Raw genomic sequence first — 25,004 nt, 5'->3', positions numbered from 1 at the left:
CCCATGAAAATATAATGTCTATGAGAACAGAGAGAGAATTTGTTGATTTTGCTCAATGGTCTATCTCTAGCACTTAGAACAGTGCCTGGTAGACATTCAGAAAACATTTGCTAAAAGGATGCATGAATAAGCTTCCTTCATCACCAGTAAAACACCCACAGAAATCCTATTCATTTGCAACCTAGACTGATAGAACATCCTAGAAACTAAAAGCAATACAGCCCCCAAAATTAGAACTCAGAGGAAGAAGTGAGACAATACTAAACACCATTCATATATCTTTGAGAACAAAGGAGTTGTTTCTATTTATCTCCAAGGAAAGCTGAGTCTTTTGGCAAAGGAGACTATTTGGAGACACTCCCTCCATTTGAACCAAGAGGTCACACATGCTTCTTCTCCAACTTGGAGCTCAGCCCTCTGTTCTGGTTTCAATCTGGAGATTTTATCTGACAGCTGGCACATCACTGCGCATGGTGGACTCTCTCTCTCTGTCCCCAGAGAGTTAACTTAGAGGATATATACATAAAGAGTAAAAGGTGAGGAAGAGGAGAAGAAGAAGGAATCTTTAAAGTAGTTTAATTTCCAGGATTAACTTTAAAATGATCTAGAAATCTTGTTTCTAATATCACAGTGCCTAATATCCTTGAAAGTTAAAAATCCTGGAAATGAATTCAATTAGCCATGCTGCATACACATTCTTTTCAAGCAAAGGTTGAGATAGTTTTACTCCCCATCCTCCTGAATTTTCTGCCTAATCATGCGATGCAATAACAGCATCCAGAAGCCCACCTGTAATCTAGCAGAGTGACTCTAAAACCCAGTTGAATAGTTGTCTCTACTGCCTCATTTCCGGTTAATTGTAGAAAGTAAAATTGGAAAAGATTCAGTCAAACTTATGCTATAATGCCATCTGAATTAGGGCTGGGAACCCATTTCCTGCCTGGCTCTCTGGTGGTTGATGGTCCTGTCAAGGAAATCCAGGCACAAACTCCAAGCTCTCTCCCAATGAATTCATTTTTCCTCTTTCTCATTTTAAAACAGCTGAGCCACAGATTCCCCTTTATCCAATGCCACAGGAAGTTACAGAAAGCAGGATTCGGGTTGGATATATGTAATTATGTAAAATCTGATAACAGCATAATTTACTGATGATTAAAAAAACCTTATGGAATGTGAGGTTAAATCTATTACAAAAGCTTAGACCATAGAGTTAGTCTCATTCTCCCATCCCAGCACTAAAAATCAGAGATCCATTGCATGAAAAAATGACTGTAGGAACAGTGCCCAGAACTCAAGCTGCCTCAGTTCATGTTCCTCACGATACCTTTCTGGTCTTCAGGCCGATGAGGGAAGATATAGCTTGTACAACAGCAGTGTTCTACTCTCTCCAATCTATGAGTCAGCTTTTTGTCTCCCTAAGGCCCCTTCTTCAATAGCTACAGGATTAGTTAGCATCTATGGATTTCCATTTGGTCCTTATCATCACAGAGGAGGGGTAGCCATACACTGAATAGCTGAGTTTGGGAAACAGCACTGGGGGAGGAGGATTGTGCACTAAAGCAACTAGATTAATGAAACTCAACTGAGGTAATTATTGAAATGGGCTTTAACAGAGATAGAGAGAAAGCGGTGTAAAGGCACTTTGCAGTAATTAATTGGGCCTCTCCCAGTTCTAAATTGAGAAAAATAAAAAAATCAATAATTTCGAATGTGTCATACTTATTGACACTAATGAAACCTCCTGAATAAGCATTTAATGCAACTCCAATGCCATTTTAAATTTACGTTCCTCTACGAGTGAGCATTACAAGGTCAGGTCAGGTCCCCTGGGCTTCACAGAGCTGATGCTATCAAATCGACAGGACTTTGTTCAGGCTGTCCATGGAACAACCCTTTAGCTGCTGAGCTGTCCATGGTCCTGGAAAAGCAGCTCTTTTCCCCTTTGGTTCTGGAGACAGGCACGCATTCAGAAATTACCCGCCACGTAGGATTTCCTAATATTCTGGTATCCTAGAAAGCTTGCTTTAATTATGCTATCTCCATAAAGTCTCTCATTTTACTCTTTTTACTTTCAGATATTTCTAACCACACGGAGGTATATCAATTTGTACTTGCTTGCATTTTTCTTTGTAATGTAGGAAGACTGGAAGTTCGAGAAGTATGGAAATACTAATGGACTTGTTGGAATATTTGGATTCAAACTTAGGCTCTATCACTTATTAGCTGAGTAACTTGGGTTGAATCAAGGTACTCACTGTTGCCTCAGTTTTCTTATCTGTAAAAAGAAGTGATTACCACCCAGTCACCAATTTGGGGGGAGGGTCAATTGCAATGGTATATTTCAGAGTGGTTTGAAAACTGTAACATGCTGTAAAATTGTAAGCATTTACCATATCCATTTTTTTTACATCACATGGAGTAAGATATTCTTGACACAGCAGTCACACAGTTTTTGTTGTCTTCTTCAATTCAGAATAGACCTTTAATAATTAAGAACCCATCTCATGCTCAGGGAATCTTAGAAGGTTATGGATGTAAGGAGAGATTAACTTGGCGGAAGGCAGAAAAAGCTGGTAACTATAAAATTCAGACCCTTAGAATCATCGCAAACTAAGATCCAAACTCTAAATTATCTCTAGGCTCATCATCATCTCCTTTTCAGTTCTTGGCATTCGTTGAAACAATACCCCAGTCAGCATGCTATGTATACACAGATTATCTAATTTATTCTGAACAGTCTCATTCTGCAGATAAAGTAACTGATTTGGGAGTGATTCAATAACCTGCTCCAGTCAACAAAGAGTGGCAGAGCCAAAATTTGAAGGCAGGTTACTCTGAATCCAAAGCTCATTCTCTTAATCATCACCTCCCCAGCCTCCTATATCTGAATGGGTCCTCTGGATGTGGGTTAACTTAGAAACTGGCCAGAATTCCCTGTGTCTCTTCTAATGGAGTAGTACACTTGAGAGCACATTATCTAGCATGTTAGAGGCAAAAACGAAAACAAGTTCTTTGGGGACCAGTGAGATAAAGGATAATTACTATAATCTTTGCCTTGTGAATTTTTAAAAATTTTATTGAATTTATTGGGGGTGACATTGGTTAATAAAATTATATAGGTTTCAAGTGTACAATTCTGTAATACACAACCTATATATTGTATTGTGTATGAATTCTAACCTAAGGTAAATCCCACTTGATGCAACAAATCAGGAAAATAAAATGAAATCACAAGTGCACCGACTTAAAAATGACCAACTCAGCATCCCCAAACAAAATAGAAGTGATTTTCCTGCATCATAAAGGGATTCAGGTAAGATGTATATTGGCGGGTGTTTCGTTTTCTATTAGAACTCAAAACTCAGCAACTTTAGCAATTATTTTATTTTTTGAAGTTAAATTTTTTTTATTTTTATCAAATTTATTGGGGTTAATAAAATAACACTAAATAACACTGGTTAATAAAATGATATAGGTTAATAAAATGATATAACACTGGTTAATAAAATGATATAGGTTCCAGGTGTACAATGCTATAATACATCATCTGTATACTGTATTGTGTGTTCACCACCCAAGTCAAGTCTCTTTCCATCACCATTCATGCCTTTACCCTCTCCTACCTCCCCCATGCCTTTCCCTCTGCAATTGTTATTTTAAAATTGCATTTATTGTGAAATTCCTTTTCTTTCTATTTAAATCCTTTCCATTCTTAAAGATCCAGTTGATATTCTCCTTCCTCCATGAATAGTCACAGATGATCCAACTCACAGAATTTTTCTCTACAGTCATATCACTCTGCCTACACCACATTTCTCAACAAACCGCCTATTGTCCTGGAACATCTTTCCATTTTCTCACATAGCTATTTAGTATATACTAATAATACATAGCTATTAATATATGTATACCTCATTTCTTCAACCTTACTGGAGACTGACTCACAGTAGGTGCTCAATAACTGCTTGAAATGAGTTTGGCATTTATTACATTTTATTGAAGCTGCTTGAATTTCTGCTTTCTCCCCATTCTCTCATAGACTTCACTAGGTCCACAAAATCAAGACTATTTCTTTTCTGTCATATTCACTATTGTTCTTTGTGCCAAGCACGTCATAGGGGCTTATGTATATAATCGGAATAAAGGAAGGAAGGAATAAACTAGCTGTGTTTTCAGAGATCATTATACTACACTGAATGCCTGCACTTCCACCCCAACCGTTATTGGTAGGAAATGTCCAATCTAGTTCAAGAGTATAAACTATGTTCCTATATGAATTATTTTATTTGCCATGAGAATGACTTTCCAAATACCACAGATTTGTGTATGGAAATTCTGTTTACAGGGATATGTATATGAAAAAAAGGCAGCATGGATCATAAAAACTGACACGAGAATAAAAGAGAAAGGGCACAGAGCTAAAAAGGAATTTATATGAATCCTTTTCAAGAGCTTGCAAGCTGCCTTAACTCTGCATATTTATGTATTTATTCAAAGGTATTTACTGTAGTAGGTGCTGGGGCTAGAGAAGGAAACAAAACCAGTGTGGTCCTGTCTTCATGGAACCTACATCCTAATACAATGAGAAAATAAAGGACATCTCTCCCTTTCATTTATACAAGTATTGATAATCAATTCTATGCACAACATTGGGTTTTCACTATCCTGGCCTTGCTGCATTTCTTATATTAGTGAATGTGGAACAGATGACACAAGCAGTTAATCTGATTTAATAAATCCTTTAATTCTCTTGGTAAATACTGGGGAAGCAAGGGGATCATGGAGAAAGAGTGTCCAGAAATAGACTTTAATCCCTTTTTCCATCTTCCTTCTATACTGTTAAATAGAAATACTAAGACAATTCCTTGAGAGGAACCAGTCTCTACCATGCTTAGGGGGAAGGAATTGAGAGTTTCCAGGAATATATTTAGAGTATCAGAGAGTGTGAGTGTGAGTGTGTGAGAGTGTGTGTAACAGTCAGGATGCTTTCTTTTATGATGGGGCCCTGGGCCCTGCAATGGTCACAGTTCAGGGAGTTAAGGAGCAGCCCTCTCCTGAATAGACATGTATATCTTCATGGATTCTACAATCCATGAGGCACCTTTTTTAGCTTTTTCCCCATTTATCTTTGTTGTGATGGAATTTTCTGGTGTTCTCTCAAGCTCAGTATTACTTTTTTCTAAAACAAGACATTCTCTTGCAATTTTACATAGTGTGTTTGGATTGATACTATAGACCTACAGATCATAAAAGAGAAGCTTATGTATCAAGGACCAAATCAATAAGTGATGTCCACAAATGAGAACCAGGTGCTGGTGTATTGCTTTTTAAATGGTCCTTATTTATAGATGGCTTAACTGCATTAAGTGCCAAAGAATGGACTGCTTTCTTTGTAATGAGTTTCTAAGGTCCCAGTCTTCAGAAGCTCAGATTCCATCTGTGACAGCAGACTGTTGTAGAATTCAGCTATTAATAGCTGCTGGTACACACTTAGTCAGAGCTAAGAGGCCCAGGGCTGTAGAGACAGCCAGATGGAGATAATGCCAGAGGGTGACTATATGGACAAAAAGATGATCTATTTTTTTCCCCCAACACAAAACAGACAACACTAAAAACATGAAAACCCTGTTTCATCGCAAGCCAAAGTCTCTGAGGATTTTTTTTTTCCTTTGGAATTCTCAGGTCTGTTTTAAATAACTCCTTACAAAGGTTACGAAGACAAAAACATCCTGATGGGTTAACAACCTTGATTTAGTAAAACAAAATCCTCATACTGAAATAGGGAGTAAGACAATTTGGCAATTACTCAAGGAGAAAAATAAACTTTGATACTGGACAGTCTTCTAAATTAGACATATATTCCCTATCACAGAGAAAAGGGGACAAGAAATAAACTGATTAACACATTAGACATTCCTTTATAGGAAGACAAGAGAAAAAAAAGCTTATTGAATGTGACTTAGTATGATTAAGGCCTTAGTTCATCTTTATTCTAATGAGAGTAAGAAAAATACTTTGCAAGACCAGAGTGACACAGCTACCACTAAACTTTGAGCCAAAGGTTTTTTTTTTTATGTATTTCTTTAACAATTTTTTCTAGTAGTTGATTTTTTAATTTTTTTTTTTTTTTTTTGTGATTTAAGAGAGAGAGAGAGGTAGGGAGAGAAAGATTAGAAACATTGATTAGCTGCCTCCTGCATACCCTGCACTGGTATTGAGCCTGTAACCGGGGCATGTGCCCTAAACAGGAATCAAACTGGCGATCTCTTGGTTCATTGGTCAATACTCAACCATTGAGCAACACTGGCCAGGCTTGAGCCAAAAATTTAAAAACACCAATCCTTCTTTTGTTTTGTTTTTAAAATTTATAATCACCTGGCAGGTGAATAAGGGAAAACTATTTTTAACATGTGATTCAACAAACGGGTTGACTAAATTATAGTACATATTTTGGCTGGGATCCTTTGTGAACTGCACAAAATGAGGGTCGTATGGTTTTTTTTAGCACAGAAATCTTAATGGGAATGCTTGTCTACGATGTATAACAATATTAAAAATTGGACAAGGGATCAGCCTATCTTCCTGCTTGGTCTGCAATATGAGTAGAATCACACACTGTTCTTGTGAAGCCAAGCACAGCTAAAGGTGAGAGCTATAGCCTCAGCTAAGGCACAGGGGCTGTTATGGGAAGTCTGCTCTCACACTTAAAGAAAATTCCAGGCAAACTGAGGGATGGTGCGTTAAGCACCTGTGACCTATTTCACAGAGATACCATATAAAAAGTCCCGAAAATAAAACAAACAAAACAAACCAAAATGAAAGAGGCAAAGATGACAGGTTCAGACAGATGGGTAAGGAATCTGAGATGTCTCAAACTACCCAAAGAAACCAGGTCTACCCTCATGAATCTCCATTTATTTATGTAACTATCCTTACTTTATAGGGAAGCTCTCCCTTTTCTTTTTTTTTAAAATGGCAGTCCTGAAATTATGACAATCTATTTTGTTATAGGCAAATTAGTTTAATAGTTTAGGTTTTAGAGTCATACTAAACTGATCTCACAGTCGTTGTCTGCATCTTACCAGTTGCATAAAACTGGGCAAGTTCTTAAATTAATAAGCCTCTATTTTCTCATTATTAAAATAAGTGCAGTACAACGGTGAGGTATATACAAGATATTCTTTGAAAAACATATAGGCCAGTGCCTAGTATAGTAAATACTCCATAAACATTTCTTTTTTTGTCATCCTTGTTTTAAAAAATTATTTTTATTGCTACTACATGCACAATACTTCTAAAAGTTAGAAAGATCTCGGTTGTATATGGGATGGGAGACTGATCAACAGTTCTCTGTTTACTCATCTGTAAAATGGAGCTAATCATAGCTACATTATAGGACTGAGAGAACTAAATTAGATAATTGAGATCAGATGCTTAACACACTAGCTGACACAGGCTAACTCCTGTATGCAAATTAGCTATTATGATCATATCCACTCAATAAGGTTGAGTGAGACTTAAATGCAACCAGCACAGTGCTTAAACCTTAACAAACATTACTAACTCACTCTTATTCCAGCTTGGTTAGCCAGGCTGCTTGTATCACACATGTATTATAATTAACCAATGACATCTTCTATTGCTGGCTTCCATATTCATTGTCTCCAAGGTCATCAGGTGACTTGCTACCATGCCATCATTTCACAGAGTAATTGAGGTGCGTGCATCATACACTCTCTGCAAACTAGACAGAGGAAGCACATTCATTCTCATTGTCATACTTTTGTTAAAATCGGAGAGCCAACTACTTAAAACATTTCCAGAAACTCCCAGCAGATACTTCCTAGGCTGCTTTTGAGTCTTACTTCATTTCTGAAATGTCCACATTAGCTCATCACTTTAAAATGCTTTTAACACCAATGTATCAAGCTCATCCTCAAACAGAACACCTTACAGCAGCGGTTCTCAACCTGTGGGTCGCGACCCCTTTGGTGGTCGAATGACCCTTTCACAGGGGTCGCCTAAGACCATCCTGCATATCAGATATTTACATTACGATTCATAACAGTAGCAACATTACAGTTATGAAGTAGCAACGAAAATAATTTTATGGTTGGGTTACAACATGAGAAACTGTATTGAAAGGACCAGAAGGTTGAGAACCCTGCCTTACAGCATGTGCAGCATGTAGGACTTTGAATGAGCACATTCTAGAAAGGGCTTTTTATCTATAGTCATAAGTGGCAGAGAGATTTTTTTTGCTACTTTCCTTCTCATGGAATGTTTACCAACCAGCTAATATTTTCATTGTCATCTTTAAGCCTTCCAGTAATCACAGCAAGAGTACATGCAAGGATCTAAGTAAGCAAAGTTCTTAGGCTACCTTGAAATAAAACCTGTCTGTGCGGTCCTCCCAAATTCCCCAGCCAGTCTGAACACTGACAATGGAAAAATATGGCATTTTCCACCTAGACTCTGTCTTCAGTGTGACAAGGAGGTGTCTAACTCCTGGGCTTTCAAACGTTATGAAATCCTGACACCTCACCTACTATGGGAATGACATGTTGAAACAGTCACTCCATTCTCCCAGGCATTTTCATATTAAGCTCTGATGAATGGGAAGTAATGAGATGGACCACAAGCTCTGTGTGAATGTGCTTGTATGTGTGTGTCTGTGTATCTTGTCTGTCTGTCTCTTTGTTCCTATCTCCTCCCTGCAGCAGCACAGCTGACGTCAAACATGCATTAATATCGATCCCCTTGCCTCCTAACAATCAATAGGCAACATCCAAAGAACCAAATACTATTCAATGTGCAGAACTGTATTTATTTTCACATATTATTGCAGAGAAATTAGAGATGACTCATTATATGGATCAGTTCATTTCTTTAAGATTAAGAAATGACTGCCATTTCTATACACATCCCAGGGTTTTAGCTAATGTGGCTTTAAAATAGCCCTGGTGAAATGCTCTTACTACATCTTTGGTTACATTAAACTATTGCCTAATGATTTCCTTGGTAAAATATAATTTATGATAGCCAGAATTTTAAAAAGGATACTTGTTATACATGGTAAATTACTTGTCTTCTAATAATAGAAATAGCTAACATTTATTGAGGGCAATGTACTAGTGCACGGGTCTTAAGTGTTTTACATACATAATCCATTTTGTTCTCACAATAACTCTATATAGAGGTAAGTCCCATTATTATTCATGTTTTATACGGATGAGAACATTGACATTTTGTTAGGGTGGGTGATTGGACTAAGGTTATAACTAATTACTGGCAGAAACAAGAATTTAGAATTAGTTATCTTTGAATGAAGGGCCAAGTGTCTTAATTAGTATTTTACATGCCTTTGGTCAATTAAATTGTTTAAAACCATTTTTGTTTTGGTTTAGCTATAAACATTTCACTTGTGTCAACTCAACTAACATCCCTATTATTCGTGTTTCATCTAGGCTCAGACCACTAATTGGTGTTGTACTACTGACTGCACTTTCCATATGAAAATTCATACACCTTTATGATTTTTCAGAAAGGTCAAACTCTTTAATGAGTGACCATAAACTGGGTTTTAGAAATAAAATCAGGATAAAAGGTGATCTCAAAAATTTTGCAAGAATCTATTTGCCCATTTGTAGTTATACTCTGGCAGAAAAAAATTCAATGACTAAAAACAATTCAATTTAGTATATTATTTTTTCAAATATTTGGCGAGAAAATAACATTAAAATGTTCCTTCAAGAATCTATCAAGAAACTTACAGAAAATTGTGAAATGTGGGCAAGTCAAATAGAAGTTTCAGAGACGGAGTTCACAGGCTACCACTTTATGAGCTAAAAACCTGGGCCCCACCCTCACGAGGCGGGTTTACTGTCAACTGCACACACTAAACCTGGGGTGGAATGTCCACTGCTCATATCCCTTTTCCTCAAGTTTGTACGACTTAGAGACCTCTGCATCTTCCCCACACACATACCCCTCACCCAGGCGAAGTATGAACTCCTGTGAAACCACTGACAATATGTACTTTGGCTGTGGCCCACCACGAACTTCTCAAGGCTCTTCTCTGGGAAATGTGTCTGACTAATGCGGTTAAGAAAGGCCCATCTATAACGATATGGTAGTGATGTGCTGGCAAGTAGCTCACACAAAGGTATTATGTCACGATGACAGGATCAGGATCCATGGCAAGGATTGCATTTATTTTCTGATGCCCTTTGTTTAAGATGCTGAGTCAGAATGAGAGAAGACACCCAAACTCCAGCTAACTGGACTCCACCCATATCTTGTCAAGTCAAGCTGAACTCCTAGGACTGCTGGTTGCCTGCTGTCCTGAGATGAATCCTTTAGAGGCTGCTGCTCTCTCATTTCTGGATTCTTACTTTGCCTAACGAGTGACAGTCATATCTCTGTCATTTGCAAAAATAAAAACATTTGTGCAACTCCGAGAACTCTTCCTTATAGAAATAAGTCATTGCCACAGGTCACAGAGAAAGCTTCAAACACAGATGTAGGACATACTCATTAGCCTCTCTCATGGGATTGGTGAAATGGACTTTTTGACAATTTGTAGTCATTGCCTTGTTTCTACTTCAAAGACATTAGCAGACCATGTTCTTCTGAAGTTCACAAGGCCTCAGAATATAGCTCCTATCCATTCACTCCACCTACTCATCTATCCATCCATCCACATATCTATCCACCTATCCATCTGACTATCCAACAAATATGTGTTGAGGACTTGGTGTGATGTGCATGACAACAAATAACATCAATAATAATGGTAAATAGTGTCCTGGAGGAGTTTATAACTTAGCAGCAAATATAATCCATATGACAAATATAATATGTTAGAGAGTCATATGGCGGAAGGGGGAGGAAAATGATGTGGCTATGCAGTGGCTCGGGGAAGTTCAAGGACAGCACCGTCCAGTAGAAATAAAATGTGAGCTACATATATAATTTAAAATTTTCTCATAGCCACATTAAAAAATTTAAAAAAACAAGGTTAATATTACCTTTTATTAATTTTATCTTTTCATTATTTTACATTTTATTTAACCCAATGTATCCAAATATCATTTTACTGTAATCAATATTAAAATATATTTTACATTTTTTGTCAAGTCTTTGAAATTTGGTGTGTATTTTACACTTAAGCACATCTCGAGTGAATTAGCCACATTTCAAGTCCACAACTGCCACTTGTGTGGTGACCTTATTTGATTGCATATTTCTAGGAATTTCAAAGAAGCAAACGATTGCTTCTAGGAAAATAGTATGTGAGGAGTTGATTTATGAGGGGTCTGGATTCTGAGCTGATTTCTGGGGTATGCTTGCTCACCGGGACCATGTGCTACCCTGCAGTCAGAGAATGTCTTTCTCAGTGTTTTATGAGTCCCTAAAAAATGAGCCTAGCATATACCCATCTTGGTGTCACAGTCTTTTTCTTTTGAATAAATACATGCAAGAAAAATAAAAATAGCCACCCACCGCTTGCCCCCGTGTTGGTGTTTTGCATATATTCCTCTCTAACACAATGAATTGCAAGGAGCCACTAACATTTGTTTTATAGGAGAAGGAGCTAAGGCACAGAGTAGTGATTTCCCAAGGTCCTAGAGCTAGAAAGAAGGGAGGGGGCAGGGGGAGGTGTGGGCAGAACAGGAGGGAGAGAATAAAGAGGGAGGGATCAGGGTAGGTTAGATCAAAGGGTGAGCCCTGCATGGAGTTAAGGTGATTGTGGGAACGGGACTCAGGATATGTGAAGAGTCTGCCCTCTGCCCCATCCCCCATCCATATATATATATATATATATATATATATATATATATATATATATATATGTGTGTGTGTGTGTGTGTGTGTGTGCCCGTGCATGTGTGTTATTCATTCACATATTTATGATTGTACATTGTTTAACAAATCTCAGACAATTCATCATACATCTTCCCTTGGACCCCCATTCTGTCTCTCCTTATACAGTTTAATTGAAATAAGAAACAAAAGCAGATTACTAGTTTCTATAGGCAAAGCACATTTTGGGATGTGAGAATCAGAGAAACTTTCAGAAGAGGCCTTTGAGGTTGAGCCCAATCTTCTTTACTCTACCCTCTTCAACATTTCTGAAAAATGGGTATCCATCCTCCCTGTGAAAAGACCGTCTCCTGAGACCGAACACCAAAAGATTATTCCACATACTGATCTCCAGTTTCCCTCCCTCTGACCTCTAATTAGGAGCTGGCTCTAATTTTGCTCTACACAACACTCTTCCTCAGAGAGAGTACCAGTGTGGCCTCATCTCTTTGATGACAGAAAGGGAGGCAGAAAAGCAAACATTACTTTTGCAGTACTCCCCAAAAAAGTATAGGTTCAAATTGAGCCCTAAAATGTAGATGCAATTTCTAAAAGAAAAATTAAAAATCATGTATTTGTGTCAGCTGGGAGGTAAGTATAAAAACTAGAGCTTGTCCCTATAAAACGGAATACTGTCTCATTTTTACTATAGCTTAGGGAAAAGACTTCTTAAATCTGCTGACAATGCTAAATGGTCATGAGTAATTTGGAGAGCCAGACTCCATTAAAAACAAGTCTGCATCAGTTTGTTCTCTGCTTCTATGAGTCTGTTTTTATTTTGTTTTATTTTGTTTGTACTGGACTTAGTGATCACATCGTAAGGTAAATAAATGCTGAATCATGTTGTACACCTGAAACTAATATAATATTGTATGCCAACTATATTTTAATTTTTTAAAAGTCAGCAAACCACAATGATAAAACATGATAAAGTTCTGACTTGCAGAGTTTTTTGCTGTGTTTGGACAGCCACTAACCTCCCACCCCAGTGGGGAGATGGGGGTGGGAGGAGAAAGAGAATAAAATGCAAATAGTGCCACCATTTCTGCAACTTTATTCACCCTTCTTTCCAAATGTTTATTTTTGCTTTCTTAGGGTACCAGGAAGAGCGTGTTCTAACACAATTGTTCTGAGCTGTTGCCAGTAAGTCAAGTTTATCTTTAGCATCATCTCTGGGCAAAGAGCACAGACAGAGGAAAATGATGTTTGGGGCCAGATGTTGAAAACTTGAGTCTTGTGTAGCTTGAGCTGAAAGAGCAAAGAGCTAAAATGAAAAGCTATGAATGTTGGTGCTTTTTTTTTTTTCTTTACATCAATTTCTATTTAGAGGAGAGGCGGTGGTGGAAAGAGAATGGGTTTCAAGTACCAACGGCTTCAGGTTCAAACTCAGCCTTGATCAACTGTTGTCTGATTGAGTCCACTTGGATAAACTTAATTCAACAAATAGTTAATTGAATGACTCCTCAGTGCCAGGCACTTTGCCTTCACAGAGTTTAAGGTTAGTTACCTCTCTGAACCTGTTTTTATATCTAAAGGAAGAATATACATTACTATTTTCAAGGCTCTTATGATAATTAAATTAGTTAATGTAAAATTATAACACTCAGTGCCTAGCTAGCCCATAGTCATTGCTTGACAAACAGCTCTGCTTTGAGTTAACTTGTGGTTGAAAGTACAGCCCCAGTACACAACTAAAAATAAAGCCAACAGACAGTTCCATAAATCTAGACACTTCCCAAGTACCCCAAGTTTTGGGGTTCCATCAACTCTGACAACCAGATACTAAGACGCAGCCTCAGACACTGCCACTTCAAATAGTCCTACTTTGACTCCAACTTGGTTTTATGCAAAACAAAAACAAATTGGTTTTCTTGTCAATTACCAGCAGGTATGGTATATGTAAGCATAACAAGCAGAGCTATAAATGATTCTGAAATATTAGAACTGCTTATTTAAAATTATCTATGGATTGCCTGTAATGTGTGAGACATTGTGATGAGATTAGCAATAAAAAAATGTGTCCCTGACCAGATTGATGGAGCTAACTCTAGTCGGGGACATGTAATGTCTGTCCTCAGGGAGGTCACAACTAGGAGAAGAAATAAGACGGACATGCATTAAACAATAGTGTTCAATATGCTACTGTACAAGCATTAAACTATGAACTAAAGTCTCTAACACAAGCATTCAGAAGAGATGACATTGTCAAGGCAACTTTGGGGGAAAGTGATTTGAGATGAGACTCTGAAGGTTAGAGATTCAAGGTCATTTTTTCTCCTTACACATAAAGGTCAAATGCACCCAAACTCAAAGCAGAAGCCAGCTTCAGTAATGCCTGAACTTTCTGAATGCATATAAGCCTCTCTCAACTCCTTAATTATTCAGTGGTACCAATTCTACCTGGGTTCCATCTCAACCAAAAGGCAGCATTAACTACTCCTGGGTAAAAATAATTGGTTTAGATTTCACTGTAGCATTTTTAAAGGAGCTGTTCAATCCAACTGACTGCTAGAAGGAAGGAAAGGAGAGAGAGGAAAAAGGAGGAAGGGAGAGAGAGGAAAAAGGAGGAAGGGAGGAAGGGAAGCAGGGAGGGAGGGAGGAAAGAAAGAAGGAAGGAAGGAAGGGAAAAAGGAAGGGGAAAAAAAAGAAGAAGCCCAAGTTAAATGCATTTTTTTTTTTGCATTTTCTTAATTATGAAAATCCCCCAAACTTCCCTATGGGCAAGAGGTAATCACAGCCCAGACAGCTGGAGCTACCCCTCCTACTAGCCAGGAATGGCATCAGATCAGACTAGTACTAAAGAGGTTTGACGTGAGAAAGCTTTTAAAATTCTAAACCTATTTGGACTGGACAAGCTTCAGAGGCGAGCCCTCTGAGACAGAGCTTCATCCATATCCCCTACCCACATCATTCTGAAGCCAGAACACCACACTCCTTCCTTGGCAGCAATACAACACCCTCCCTTTAAAGAACTGCATATCTGTTCACCTTAACTTTTGATTAGAAATGCTTGATCAGCCATTGAGGGATGAACTTCACAGGAACAGATGATCTCTCTGAAACTATATGGCTTTGTATGATTATGGCTTTTTTAGTATTTTTCCTCTGTGGAAAGGAGCCTCAGCTTTCATCAAATTTCCAAAGGGCACCATGAGGACTCCTGAGTCCCACATCATTCCTGCCCCACCCCCCGAAGTTTAAGTACTTGTATTTTAAATTTCCCACTCAAATAGCAAGACATGACTGTAAACTTCTAAAAAGGTAGCATTACTGCCTTATTCACTGCTGTATCCCAAGGTTAGTGCTTGGCATATAAAATGCACATGTTGGCTTCCCGTTGAGTTTTCCCAATAATTTTAATTCTGGAAGGGACTACAGAAAAACGTGCAAATGTTACCAAACATGGATCTCAAAGACTAAAATCCCAACAGCTTATGCGGGCAACCGCGCAAGAGGATGCCTTCACAAAGGTCTGATTTAAGTGTGTTGATTCAACTCTGTGAAGGGAAAATGACAGTAATACATCTAAGCCACGCAGGAAGGATTCAGGCTTCCCTGAAAAGGATTCAAGTGGCATCAAATGGCTTGTTTCTCCGCAGCAATTTACATGTATTAAAATAGATAATAGGCATAATCATTGTCAAAACAGAGCTTCCACCCTGGACGATGTCTTAATATATTTTCCAAGTTCTTGACGCACAGGCACCAAGCCATCCATGGCCGATTAGACTCTAAGTGGGGGATCACTCTAATCGCGTGGCAGAAAAACCAATCGCACACTTCTGGGGAGGAAAATGAGACCCGAGAGCAGCCTTTGAAGGCAAAGGGGAAAGCACAAAGGAGAAGGTGCTAAAGTGACACACTGGCTGGAAGGGGAACCGGGCTGGAACGTGACACTCTGCATTAATGATGCTAATTTATGTCTGGGTAAGTGTGTGTGCATGACACGGAGGACATTTGAAGAGGTCTCTATTATACCATGGAGGAACTCATCTTGAATCTCTTGCAAGGATACGTGCTTTATCTGGGGACTGCCTCACATGGGCATATGTTATGTCGGCTCTGTGTCAGTTTCCTATGAATAAACCACTTGTCTCCTTCTATCTATTCTGAATCATTTCCAGTCTGTTCTTCACACTGTAGCCAGGCTGATCATTTTCGGAAACAAATTTGGTTGCTGCTCTTCATTTTGCCCTCATATTTAAACATGTTAACAGTTTCCCTTCACTCCTCAGATACAAAGCAATAAAGGCCTCGTATATCCTCAAGCATCTGCAAGGGGTGGCTTTCGTCTAATGCCCATCCTGTGGGAACTCAAGTCACACCGGCCACCTTTTACTCCTCTGAACACACACTCTCTCTCCTGCTAATACTATAGGGCCCTGTACACACAGTTCTCTCTGCCTGGGTCAACCTTCCATCACCTTCTCCCACGACTTCCTGATTTAGCACAGTCACCCCTTCACCAGGGAAGCTTTTCAGGTCCAATCCTCTTACTCATGCCCAAGTCACCACAAGTGCTTATCACAGCCACAACTGTACATTTATCTTTATTATTCTTTGATTCTTTATTTTCCCTGAGGGCTTTGTTACTCTATATACCTGGCACCTAACCCCATGCCTGGCACACAAGAAGTGCCCAATATATATCTATTGAATAAATGAATGCAAAATTACTGCACCATCTACCCACACTATTGTCAAGGTTTTCCCGAACATTACACTTCTTTGGATTCAGAAGAATATGTCATTTCACACCAGAAATTTGATTGGTCACCCTTGTGATAAGTAGAAGAAAGATCACTGCTAGGCACTGGTAGTTTCCAAAGAACCAGGAGATCCCTTTTGTCATATTGGCTATTAATGCATAGAAATAGATATTGCACGGAAGGGGACATGAAAAATAACCTACCCAGAGGAAGTTAGCTATGGTGCTGACCATCTACTAGACCTAATCCTTAAGATCCCTATTATCAAGTAATTTTGCTTTAAGTCACAATAATCCCAAATGCTACTATTGTTTTTCAAGCTCTCATCAGTGTGCCTGCATTTCATTCAACAAATATTACTGAGCATATTTATTACATGCCAGGCACTGTTAGACCTTGGGATACATGCTGACCAAGAGACACAGGCACTTACCCTCAAGTGGAAGAAAAAGCCAACACTGATTAATAGGCATTTCAGATTAGTGCATTTCAGAAGTGTGTGATTAGTGCTGAGAAGGAAAGAAGTTCTGTTCTATGTGAGTGAGATCATGCTCATTGTTTCAGCATGAGCTTAAGTGATCCAAATGCCCCACCAGGATAACCTGTAGCATCATGGCTCCGTGGTATCAAATAGGTCACAGCATTTTCACTTGATGAAGGATTAAAGGATTTTATGTTCTAATGTCATGGTCCCTCACAAGGATTTAAATGTATCAACTCCCTCAAATGAAATGAAAGACCAGGCAAAACACAGGTATATCCTTCCCAAAAAGTCACAATAATCTCTCAAAATCTCTACTGCCAATTCTGATGTACCCCAAAGGATCAAAGTGCCTTGTTCTCTAAGATGCATATCTCAGGAGAGTATCTGTTTCATGCTAAGAGATTTTTTAAAATACATGTATTTTTTTATTGATCTCAGAGAGGAGAGAGGGAGAGACAGGAACATCAATGATGAGAGAGAATCATTGATGGCTGCCTCCTGCATACCCTCTACTGGGGATCGAGCTTGCAACCCGGGCATATGCCCTGACCAGAAATCGAACCATGACTTCCTCATTCATATAGGTCAGTACTCAACCACTGAGCCACATTGGCCATGCCATGCCAAGAGATTTTTCACTTGGTTTTTGTGATAAGTAATACAAGGAGCAGTTAGTGGGAGAGAACATCTTAAAAACATCGATTGTGAGCATGTAAAATTTACAAATATTGAATCAAGCCTTGCTTGATAACCCTTATGAACCTTAAGGCCTAGGAGAGAGTTTGGAGCATAACTGGCCCTCAATAATTATGTTACATATGTGCTGACTGAATGGTGATACTTTGAGAATATTAGCCAGTTGAAGCATAAGACCAGAGTAGAGTGGAAGAAGAAAAATTAAAATTGCAGTGGCTTGCTTATCAAGAGGAAAAGCCAGAGAGAAAAGGCACCAATATCCTCTTGGTCCCCTTTTGCTGAAGACCGCACTTATGACAGGTTAGTGGACAAGCTGGGAGAATCTCAGCAACTGATGATGGCAGCCCCCAAGGTGTCACAGCTCAAGACGAATACTGCAGCCTACAGTCTCCAGTTTCCAATGGAACAATCAGCAGATTGATAAATTCTTCCATTTATGCTCCTGAGCAAATAAACTAATTATATCTTTGTTTTTAACTAACAAATCATAGTTTGATTACAGGTCATTAGTGACCATTATTACATGAAACGGTTTGCATTTCACTAGTATATCTGAATTACACAGTCCTGCCTTTCACACTAGCTCAAATCCAGCCTCCAAAGAGAGTCCTCCTCCACCCCACACCTAATCAGGTCTCAAGTGGGACTTAAACTAACAATTAGGTTCCAGAACTGAATTATGATGCAAAAGAATCCATTAATTTGGTTTGCAGATCTCCCTATTGTCCAACTGCCATTCCCTTTGTGGTGGCGTCATGCTTTTTGTGCGCAAAGAGTACGCAACCGCCTCTCCCAACTGTCTCAATTATTCCCAATGGTGTTAATGCGCTGGCCATCAATACAGATCTGCTTGTGTGATACCAGCAAAGGCAGACCTAAATTCACAACACACTGGCTGATTAGTGGGCCAATAAATGCAAGGAGCATGCTGGGGAGTGTTAGAAACAGCGAGGTGACAGGAACAGAGTCTATTTGGTAAAAAAAAAAAAAATGGAGACAGGATAGAGATTATAGATATGTACAGGTCAACTGGATAGTCCAGAATTTTAAGTCCATTTGAGGCTTTGTATTATCCATGTTAGAAGCCAAGGGTCTTGGGGGGTGGGGGGTGGGGGAAGGATTCTTGCCAAGCCTCCCTTTTGTTCTGTGCTAAGCAGTCAGGGAATGTTCAACAGAGATGAACAAGCTCAGAAATGTCAGAGGACTTTCTAACACAGCAATTGCCATTTGGGAGCAAATCCATAGTCCATGTCATCTAACATTCTGTTGCTTCAAAAAATGTCCCCAGGAATGTCACTTTTGACTTCTAATGTGCGGAGGCCACAGAAGTCAAGGAGTTGGTAACAAGGCAAGTACTGGCAGCCCACAGATGGCTGAAACCATTTTTACTTTTGTTCCAGGTTTGCTACCGAGCACATGACTTGTGCCTCAGCTCAATGTGCACAATGACAGTACAGAGTTCCATGCAGTTTCAAAGGCTCTTGCAGGTGAGATTGCTCACCTCTGAATCAGCCCTATGAAAAAGTCAGATTATTCAGAGCATACTAATGGTGGAAATACAGGCTCTAGAGCAGTGGTTCTCAACCTTCTGGCCCTTTAAATACAGTTCCTCATGTTGTGACCCAACCATAAAATTATTTTCATTGCTACTTCACAACTGTAAAGTTGCTACTGTGATGAATCGTAATGTAAATATCTGATATGCAGGATGGTCTTAGGCGACCCCTGTGAAAGGGTCGTTCGACTGCCAAAGGGGTCGCGACTCACAGGTTGAGAACCACTGCTCTAGACTCAACTCCTGTTTTTGAATCCTGGCTTTTCCACTTACTAGCAGGTTGGCTTTGAACAAGCCACTTAACCTTTCTACATCTGTAAAACAGAGATAATAATGGTAGCTACCTCATAAGATTACTGTACAACTCTCATAGTAATGAATGCATGCAAAGTGCTTAGTATACTTAAACATGGCACATAATAAGTATGCATTAAATATGAACTGCTATATTTATCTCTTTTCCTCCTCCTCCTCCTCCTCCTCCTCCTCCTCCTCCTCCTCCTCCTCCTCCTCCTCCTTCTCCACCACCATCACCACCCGCCATCTATGCCACCACCATTATCACTATCCATTATCCCCCACAGGAAGATAAGAAAACCAAATTTTCAAGACAGACGTTTTCCTGAAGTCACCTAACTACTAACTCAGGTAGGACTGTCATTACCTGTGGACTGTACCATTCTCCCTGCCTGGAACACGTTTCTTTTCTTTTTCATTGACCTGCATCCTCCTGCTCATCCAGGTCTCGGCTTAGCCATCTCCTTCATGAGCCCTCCTCTGAGCCTCTTAGATCATTTCACAGTCCCTTGTACTTTCCCCATCACAGAACTTCTCACACTTCATTATAATAGCCTGTTGTTCTGTCTGTGTCCCCCACAACAGGCCATGAGTTTCTTAGTGAAAGGACCAGGTCTATGTTCTACACCTTTGCATCCCCAGTGCAGAGTACAGCACCGGGCACACAGTGAGTGCTCAGTAAATACTTTAATAAATAAAAGGATGGACGACAGGCTCCTTTCATACCAACCTGCGGCCACATATGAAAGTATTATTTCTCAATGGAGCACTTTGGGAAATCAGAGACAGTCATACATGACTTCATACTTCATAGTGCCATTAAATAATCTTAATCTCATGTTGAAAACTCAAGGCAATTTTTAACCAAATTCTAATGAATTCCATTCCTGAAGAAAGTAACATGTGGAAATAATGCCTTGAAGTGACACATAATGTTAACGCACACACTCATTCATTTTAGACCTCACACTTATTCCCGAAGCTATGCACACTGCTTACACAGTTACTAACCCCTTAGCATTTTGAAAAGGACACCTTCTTCGTACTTCAAAAGGATTTTTCAAAAACATGTGCACTTGATGACGCACGGTGAAAAGCAGATATTCGTCCTTGGCATTCTTTCTCACAACAGGCTCTTAAAATTCTGATCTGAACTATCTCTCACTTGCAGCTTTTGAAAAATTTGAGCCAGACATGACAGACCAGAATAACACAACAAAGTAACAAACCCTTCAGTCCTTCCCTTAGCCCTCCCTCTTGGAGGAGGTAAAGAGGGCATACAAGTTGGAAACTCCAGGGAAATTCATCCAAAGTCTATCGAGTCTCCTCCCATTAAAGTAGCATTACTGAGGGCAAACCAAAGAAAACTCAGACCTCCAATCAGTATCACCTCAGGATACATTAAAAAAGGTTACTTGATTGAAAAGAATGAAAGAAAGGTACCTTGGAATTACAACAGATGTAAATCCTTTTTAAAAATAGGTCAGAAAGAAAAATAAATTTTCCATAGCAAGGAAAGAGCTGAACTCTACATTACAAACACCTCAGGTATAATTAAAAGCAAACCCTGCTCCTCCTATAATCTTATGTAAAAAAGTACGTTAAGACTATAACCTGTATGGAATCTATAGACGTGTAAAAGCTAAGGTTGCACAGTTTCCTCGGACATCAATGCCTGAAACATCTATAGCCACAGGCTGATGGAGAATATACATAAACATGTATGCATATACATCTACATGAATATATGCATCTGATCTTTGTTTTATTCTACTTCAAAGTCTCCGACCACCTATTTAGTTTCATTTCCCTATGGTAAATATTTCCTTCCCAATTCCTTTTTAAAGGGAACTCTTCGTTTTGAATGTCTTCCTCTTTGATCACTCTCCAAGCTCTTATCTACCTCTGTTACAAACTCCACCTCAAGGGAGAATCTCTGATGATTCTTTTTCTTCAATAAAAATATGTAGTTCTAGTGTATTAACTTTTACTTTCCAGGGCACCTCAATACAGCCACAGGTAAAGGCTGTAAAGCTAAGTAGCTCACCACACAGGTTCAAGAACTGAATTGTTAACAGCTAGCAGAACTCTTCATGGTGCATCTTCCAAGTCAGGTGGGACTACTTAAGGGTTATGTTGAAAAGACGTCTGAACATTTCGTACAGGTTATAAGTTATTGCACAGAGATTTCTATACCTGCTTCCTAATTCAAAATTCCCCATGTGGTAAGACCCTTCATTCTTCATTGTACACAAAATAAGAAGTTCATATGGTCTCCTTCGTCACCTCCTGACCCCCAAACCTTTTTCTTTGTTAAAGGAGTTAATACTAGTATATCTATCTGGTCCACTGATTCCATTCTCTAGCATCCACAAAGCAGGGTTTGCTCTCATCTAGCCTAATCTCTCTCTCTCCTGGTCCTTTACAGCGGTTCTCAACCTGTGGGTCACGACCCCTTTGGGGGTCGAACGACCCTTTCACAGGGATTGCCTCAGACCATCGGTAAACACATATATAATTACATATTGTTTTGTGATTAATCACTATGCTTTAATTATGTTCAATTTGTAACAATGAAAATACATCCTGCATATCAGATATTTACATTACGATTCATAACAGTAGCAAAATTACAGTTATGAAGAAGCAATGAAAATAATTTTATGGTTGGGGGTCACCACAACATGAAGAACTGTATTAAAAGGTCGTGGCATTAGGAAGGTTGAGAACCACTGTTTTATAACCAGTCGTAATTCGTCACGGCTGTGTCGCAACATGTTACATCAAAACGTGCTCTTAGTTCTGAAAACAGTAAACCAAACAATGCTTCCCATTTATACTTTCTATTTAAAAGGTGACTTAATAAATAGCTTTGGGTTCCACAGAACAACTTGAAGCACTTGAGACTAGTCAATACTTCCACATTGCTATTTTATTAAGAACAGTAGGTATAAATAATGATATTAATACCTTTCTTTCCATAGGTGCTTTCATCTGGATAGTTCATGCTTCATAATTGTGCCACTAGCCTCTGTCTTGGGTTCTCCCTTGGCTCCTGTGACAAACACGGGGTTCAGATCCAGACGCCAGGAGGTGGTGCCATTCGGGTACATAGTGAGGTGGCTCCTGGCTGTCAATAGCCAGGCTAATAAGGGGACACAAGCAACGCTACACAACCTCCCTGTACTCCAGTCTCCTCAACCGGAAGGGGGCTGCCTTCCGGTTTGGAGAGCAGTGGTTCTTAAAGGGCTGCCTGGGCCAGCACCTGGGAAACCCATAGAAAGCAAACTTGAGGGCCCATCCCCGGCCTCTTAAATGAGAAACTCGGGGAAGGGCCCAGCAGGTTCTAGGTGACAAACACTCCAGGTGATTCTCATACACGTTAGAGGTGAAAACAACTACGACTGGGCATCTGGGGCATTGTCAGGAGGCTGGAGGTGTTAGGAGAGCGATCTTCATGTAGTTGGAGAGGGGATATGGGTGTAGGATACGGAGGTTTTGAGGTAAGGCTTCAGACTGTAGGGCTAGAGCAATGGGTAAAAAATGGGGACAATGCTTTGGTACACAGAACAACTTGGAAGCAGTGTAAGCATTCAGAAATAAGAGCAGGTCATTTCATGGATTGGAGGGGGCTCCCTTCCTCTTAAGTATTCAGCAATATAAGATTATAACCTAGGAGAATCTATGAATAGGGCAATACAAGAAGAAGTGCTAAAAATAAAAATGCAAGATTTAGAAAAAACTCACAAAATGAAGCCTTACTAAGAGGTTTCAACATACCACTAATATAGAAAAAGAGACTTATAATTAATCTGTTACCATTAACTTTTTAATAGCTCAAAGTTATTATCTTTAAAAACTATCCTGATAGTACACAGAATGGATAAATGGATGTTAACTTCCTAATGCTTTATTTCATATTCAGAAAAGGGCATCAGTTGGCTTAGGCTCTCGCAAGGCTTCATTTACTATTATTTGAGATTATATTTATTATTTAAAAGGGATCAATCACCACCAGCCAGAACTGATATGGATCATAGATTAAAGTTGTCTTAACTTATTTCTCCTTGGTTTTGTAATCAAAACAACTGCCTTTTGAAAGTAATGATTATGTTTTAGGACAGTGGTCGGCAAACTCATTAGTCAACAGAGCCAAATATCAACAGTACAATGACTGAAATTTCTTTTGAGAGCCAAATTTTTTAAACTTAAACTGTATAGGTAGGTACATTGTTATTAACTTAATTAGGGTTCTCCTAAGGCTTAGGAAGAGCCACACTCAAGGGGCCAAAGAGCCGCATGTGGCTCGCGAGCCGCAGTTTGCCGACCACGTTTTAGGACATACAGATAACTGCACTAATATTCATGGAGCTACAGCCTAACATGACTGAGCAGTTACTGCATACTGTGTACCAGGGACTGTCCTGAGCACATTACACACACTTTCATATTTAATACAGGCAAACCTCGGAGATATTGTAGGTTTTGTTACTGACCACCGCAATAAAGCCATAGTTACAATAAAAATGAGACATAATCTCTTTGCTAGTGAAAGGTCTTGCCTTCAATTTATTAAAAATGTAACATCTGTGAAGCTCAATAGAGCAAAGTGCAATAAAACGAGGTATGCCTGTACTCACAACCACCTTAGGAGGTTAGCATTGTTATCCTCAGTTTACAGAGGAGGAGCCTGGGCTTAGAGAGGTTAAATAACTTGTCCAAGGTCACAGAACTAGCAAGTGATGGAGCCAGGATACAAACCTAGCTGCCTCCAGAGTCAGTGCTCTTAACCACTTTAGTACAGGCACATCTTGTCCATTGCACTTCGCCTTTATTGTGCTTCACAGATGTTGCAGGTTTAACAAATTGAAGACAAGACGTCCACCAGCAAAAGGATTATGATTACCTTTATTGCAGTAGTTGAGAACTAAACTTGCAATATCTCTGATATATATATCTATAGATATATCTATCTATCTATAGATATATATAGATATATACATATATATTAGTATAATCCTAAACTCTAGAAATTTGGAGGGCAGAACGATCCAGTGCAAATAATACTTATGACCACTTAAAGCTTCCAGAAATACTAAAAACAACCCAACAACCACTTATTGAATGTTCAACCTATGTCAGGTTCTGAACTAACCACTGTACAAGTACTCTGACTGAATCCTCACAACAATATAGACGGTGGTTATTATGATTGTCCCAATGTTAATAGGAGCAATTACAGTTAGAGGATTTAAGTTCTTTTCCATCTTCTTGGTAAAGAACTCACTGCTCACATAAGTGGAAATGAAGCGAAAGATGTACCTAGTGCATAAAAACCGCTCAGTAAACATAGCTTTTCTGTCTTCATATTATTGTTCCAGGGATAACAATGATTCTG

The 25,004-nt window shown here is 39.1% G+C and overlaps 1 protein-coding gene across 8 annotated transcripts in view; it reads right to left on the bottom strand.

Moving 5' to 3' along the window:
* Positions 1-25,004, bottom strand: part of PPP2R2B (protein phosphatase 2 regulatory subunit Bbeta) — a 376,594-nt gene that overhangs the window by 184,805 nt on the left and 166,785 nt on the right. Inside the window, exon 2 of one of the 8 annotated variants that reach the window (XM_036313819.1) lies at positions 22,577-22,661. The exons of the other annotated variants lie outside the window; for them this stretch is intronic. Within the exon in view, the coding sequence (XP_036169712.1) occupies positions 22,577-22,613 (37 nt within the window). The 5' untranslated portion in view covers positions 22,614-22,661. The remainder of the gene's footprint in view (positions 1-22,576; positions 22,662-25,004) is intronic. 8 annotated transcript variants of the gene reach the window in all.

This window comes from Myotis myotis, unplaced genomic scaffold (assembly GCF_014108235.1).
Source record: "Myotis myotis isolate mMyoMyo1 unplaced genomic scaffold, mMyoMyo1.p scaffold_m19_p_6, whole genome shotgun sequence".
NCBI lineage: Eukaryota > Metazoa > Chordata > Mammalia > Chiroptera > Vespertilionidae > Myotis > Myotis myotis.
This window is presented reverse-complemented; position numbering and strand designations above follow the sequence as displayed.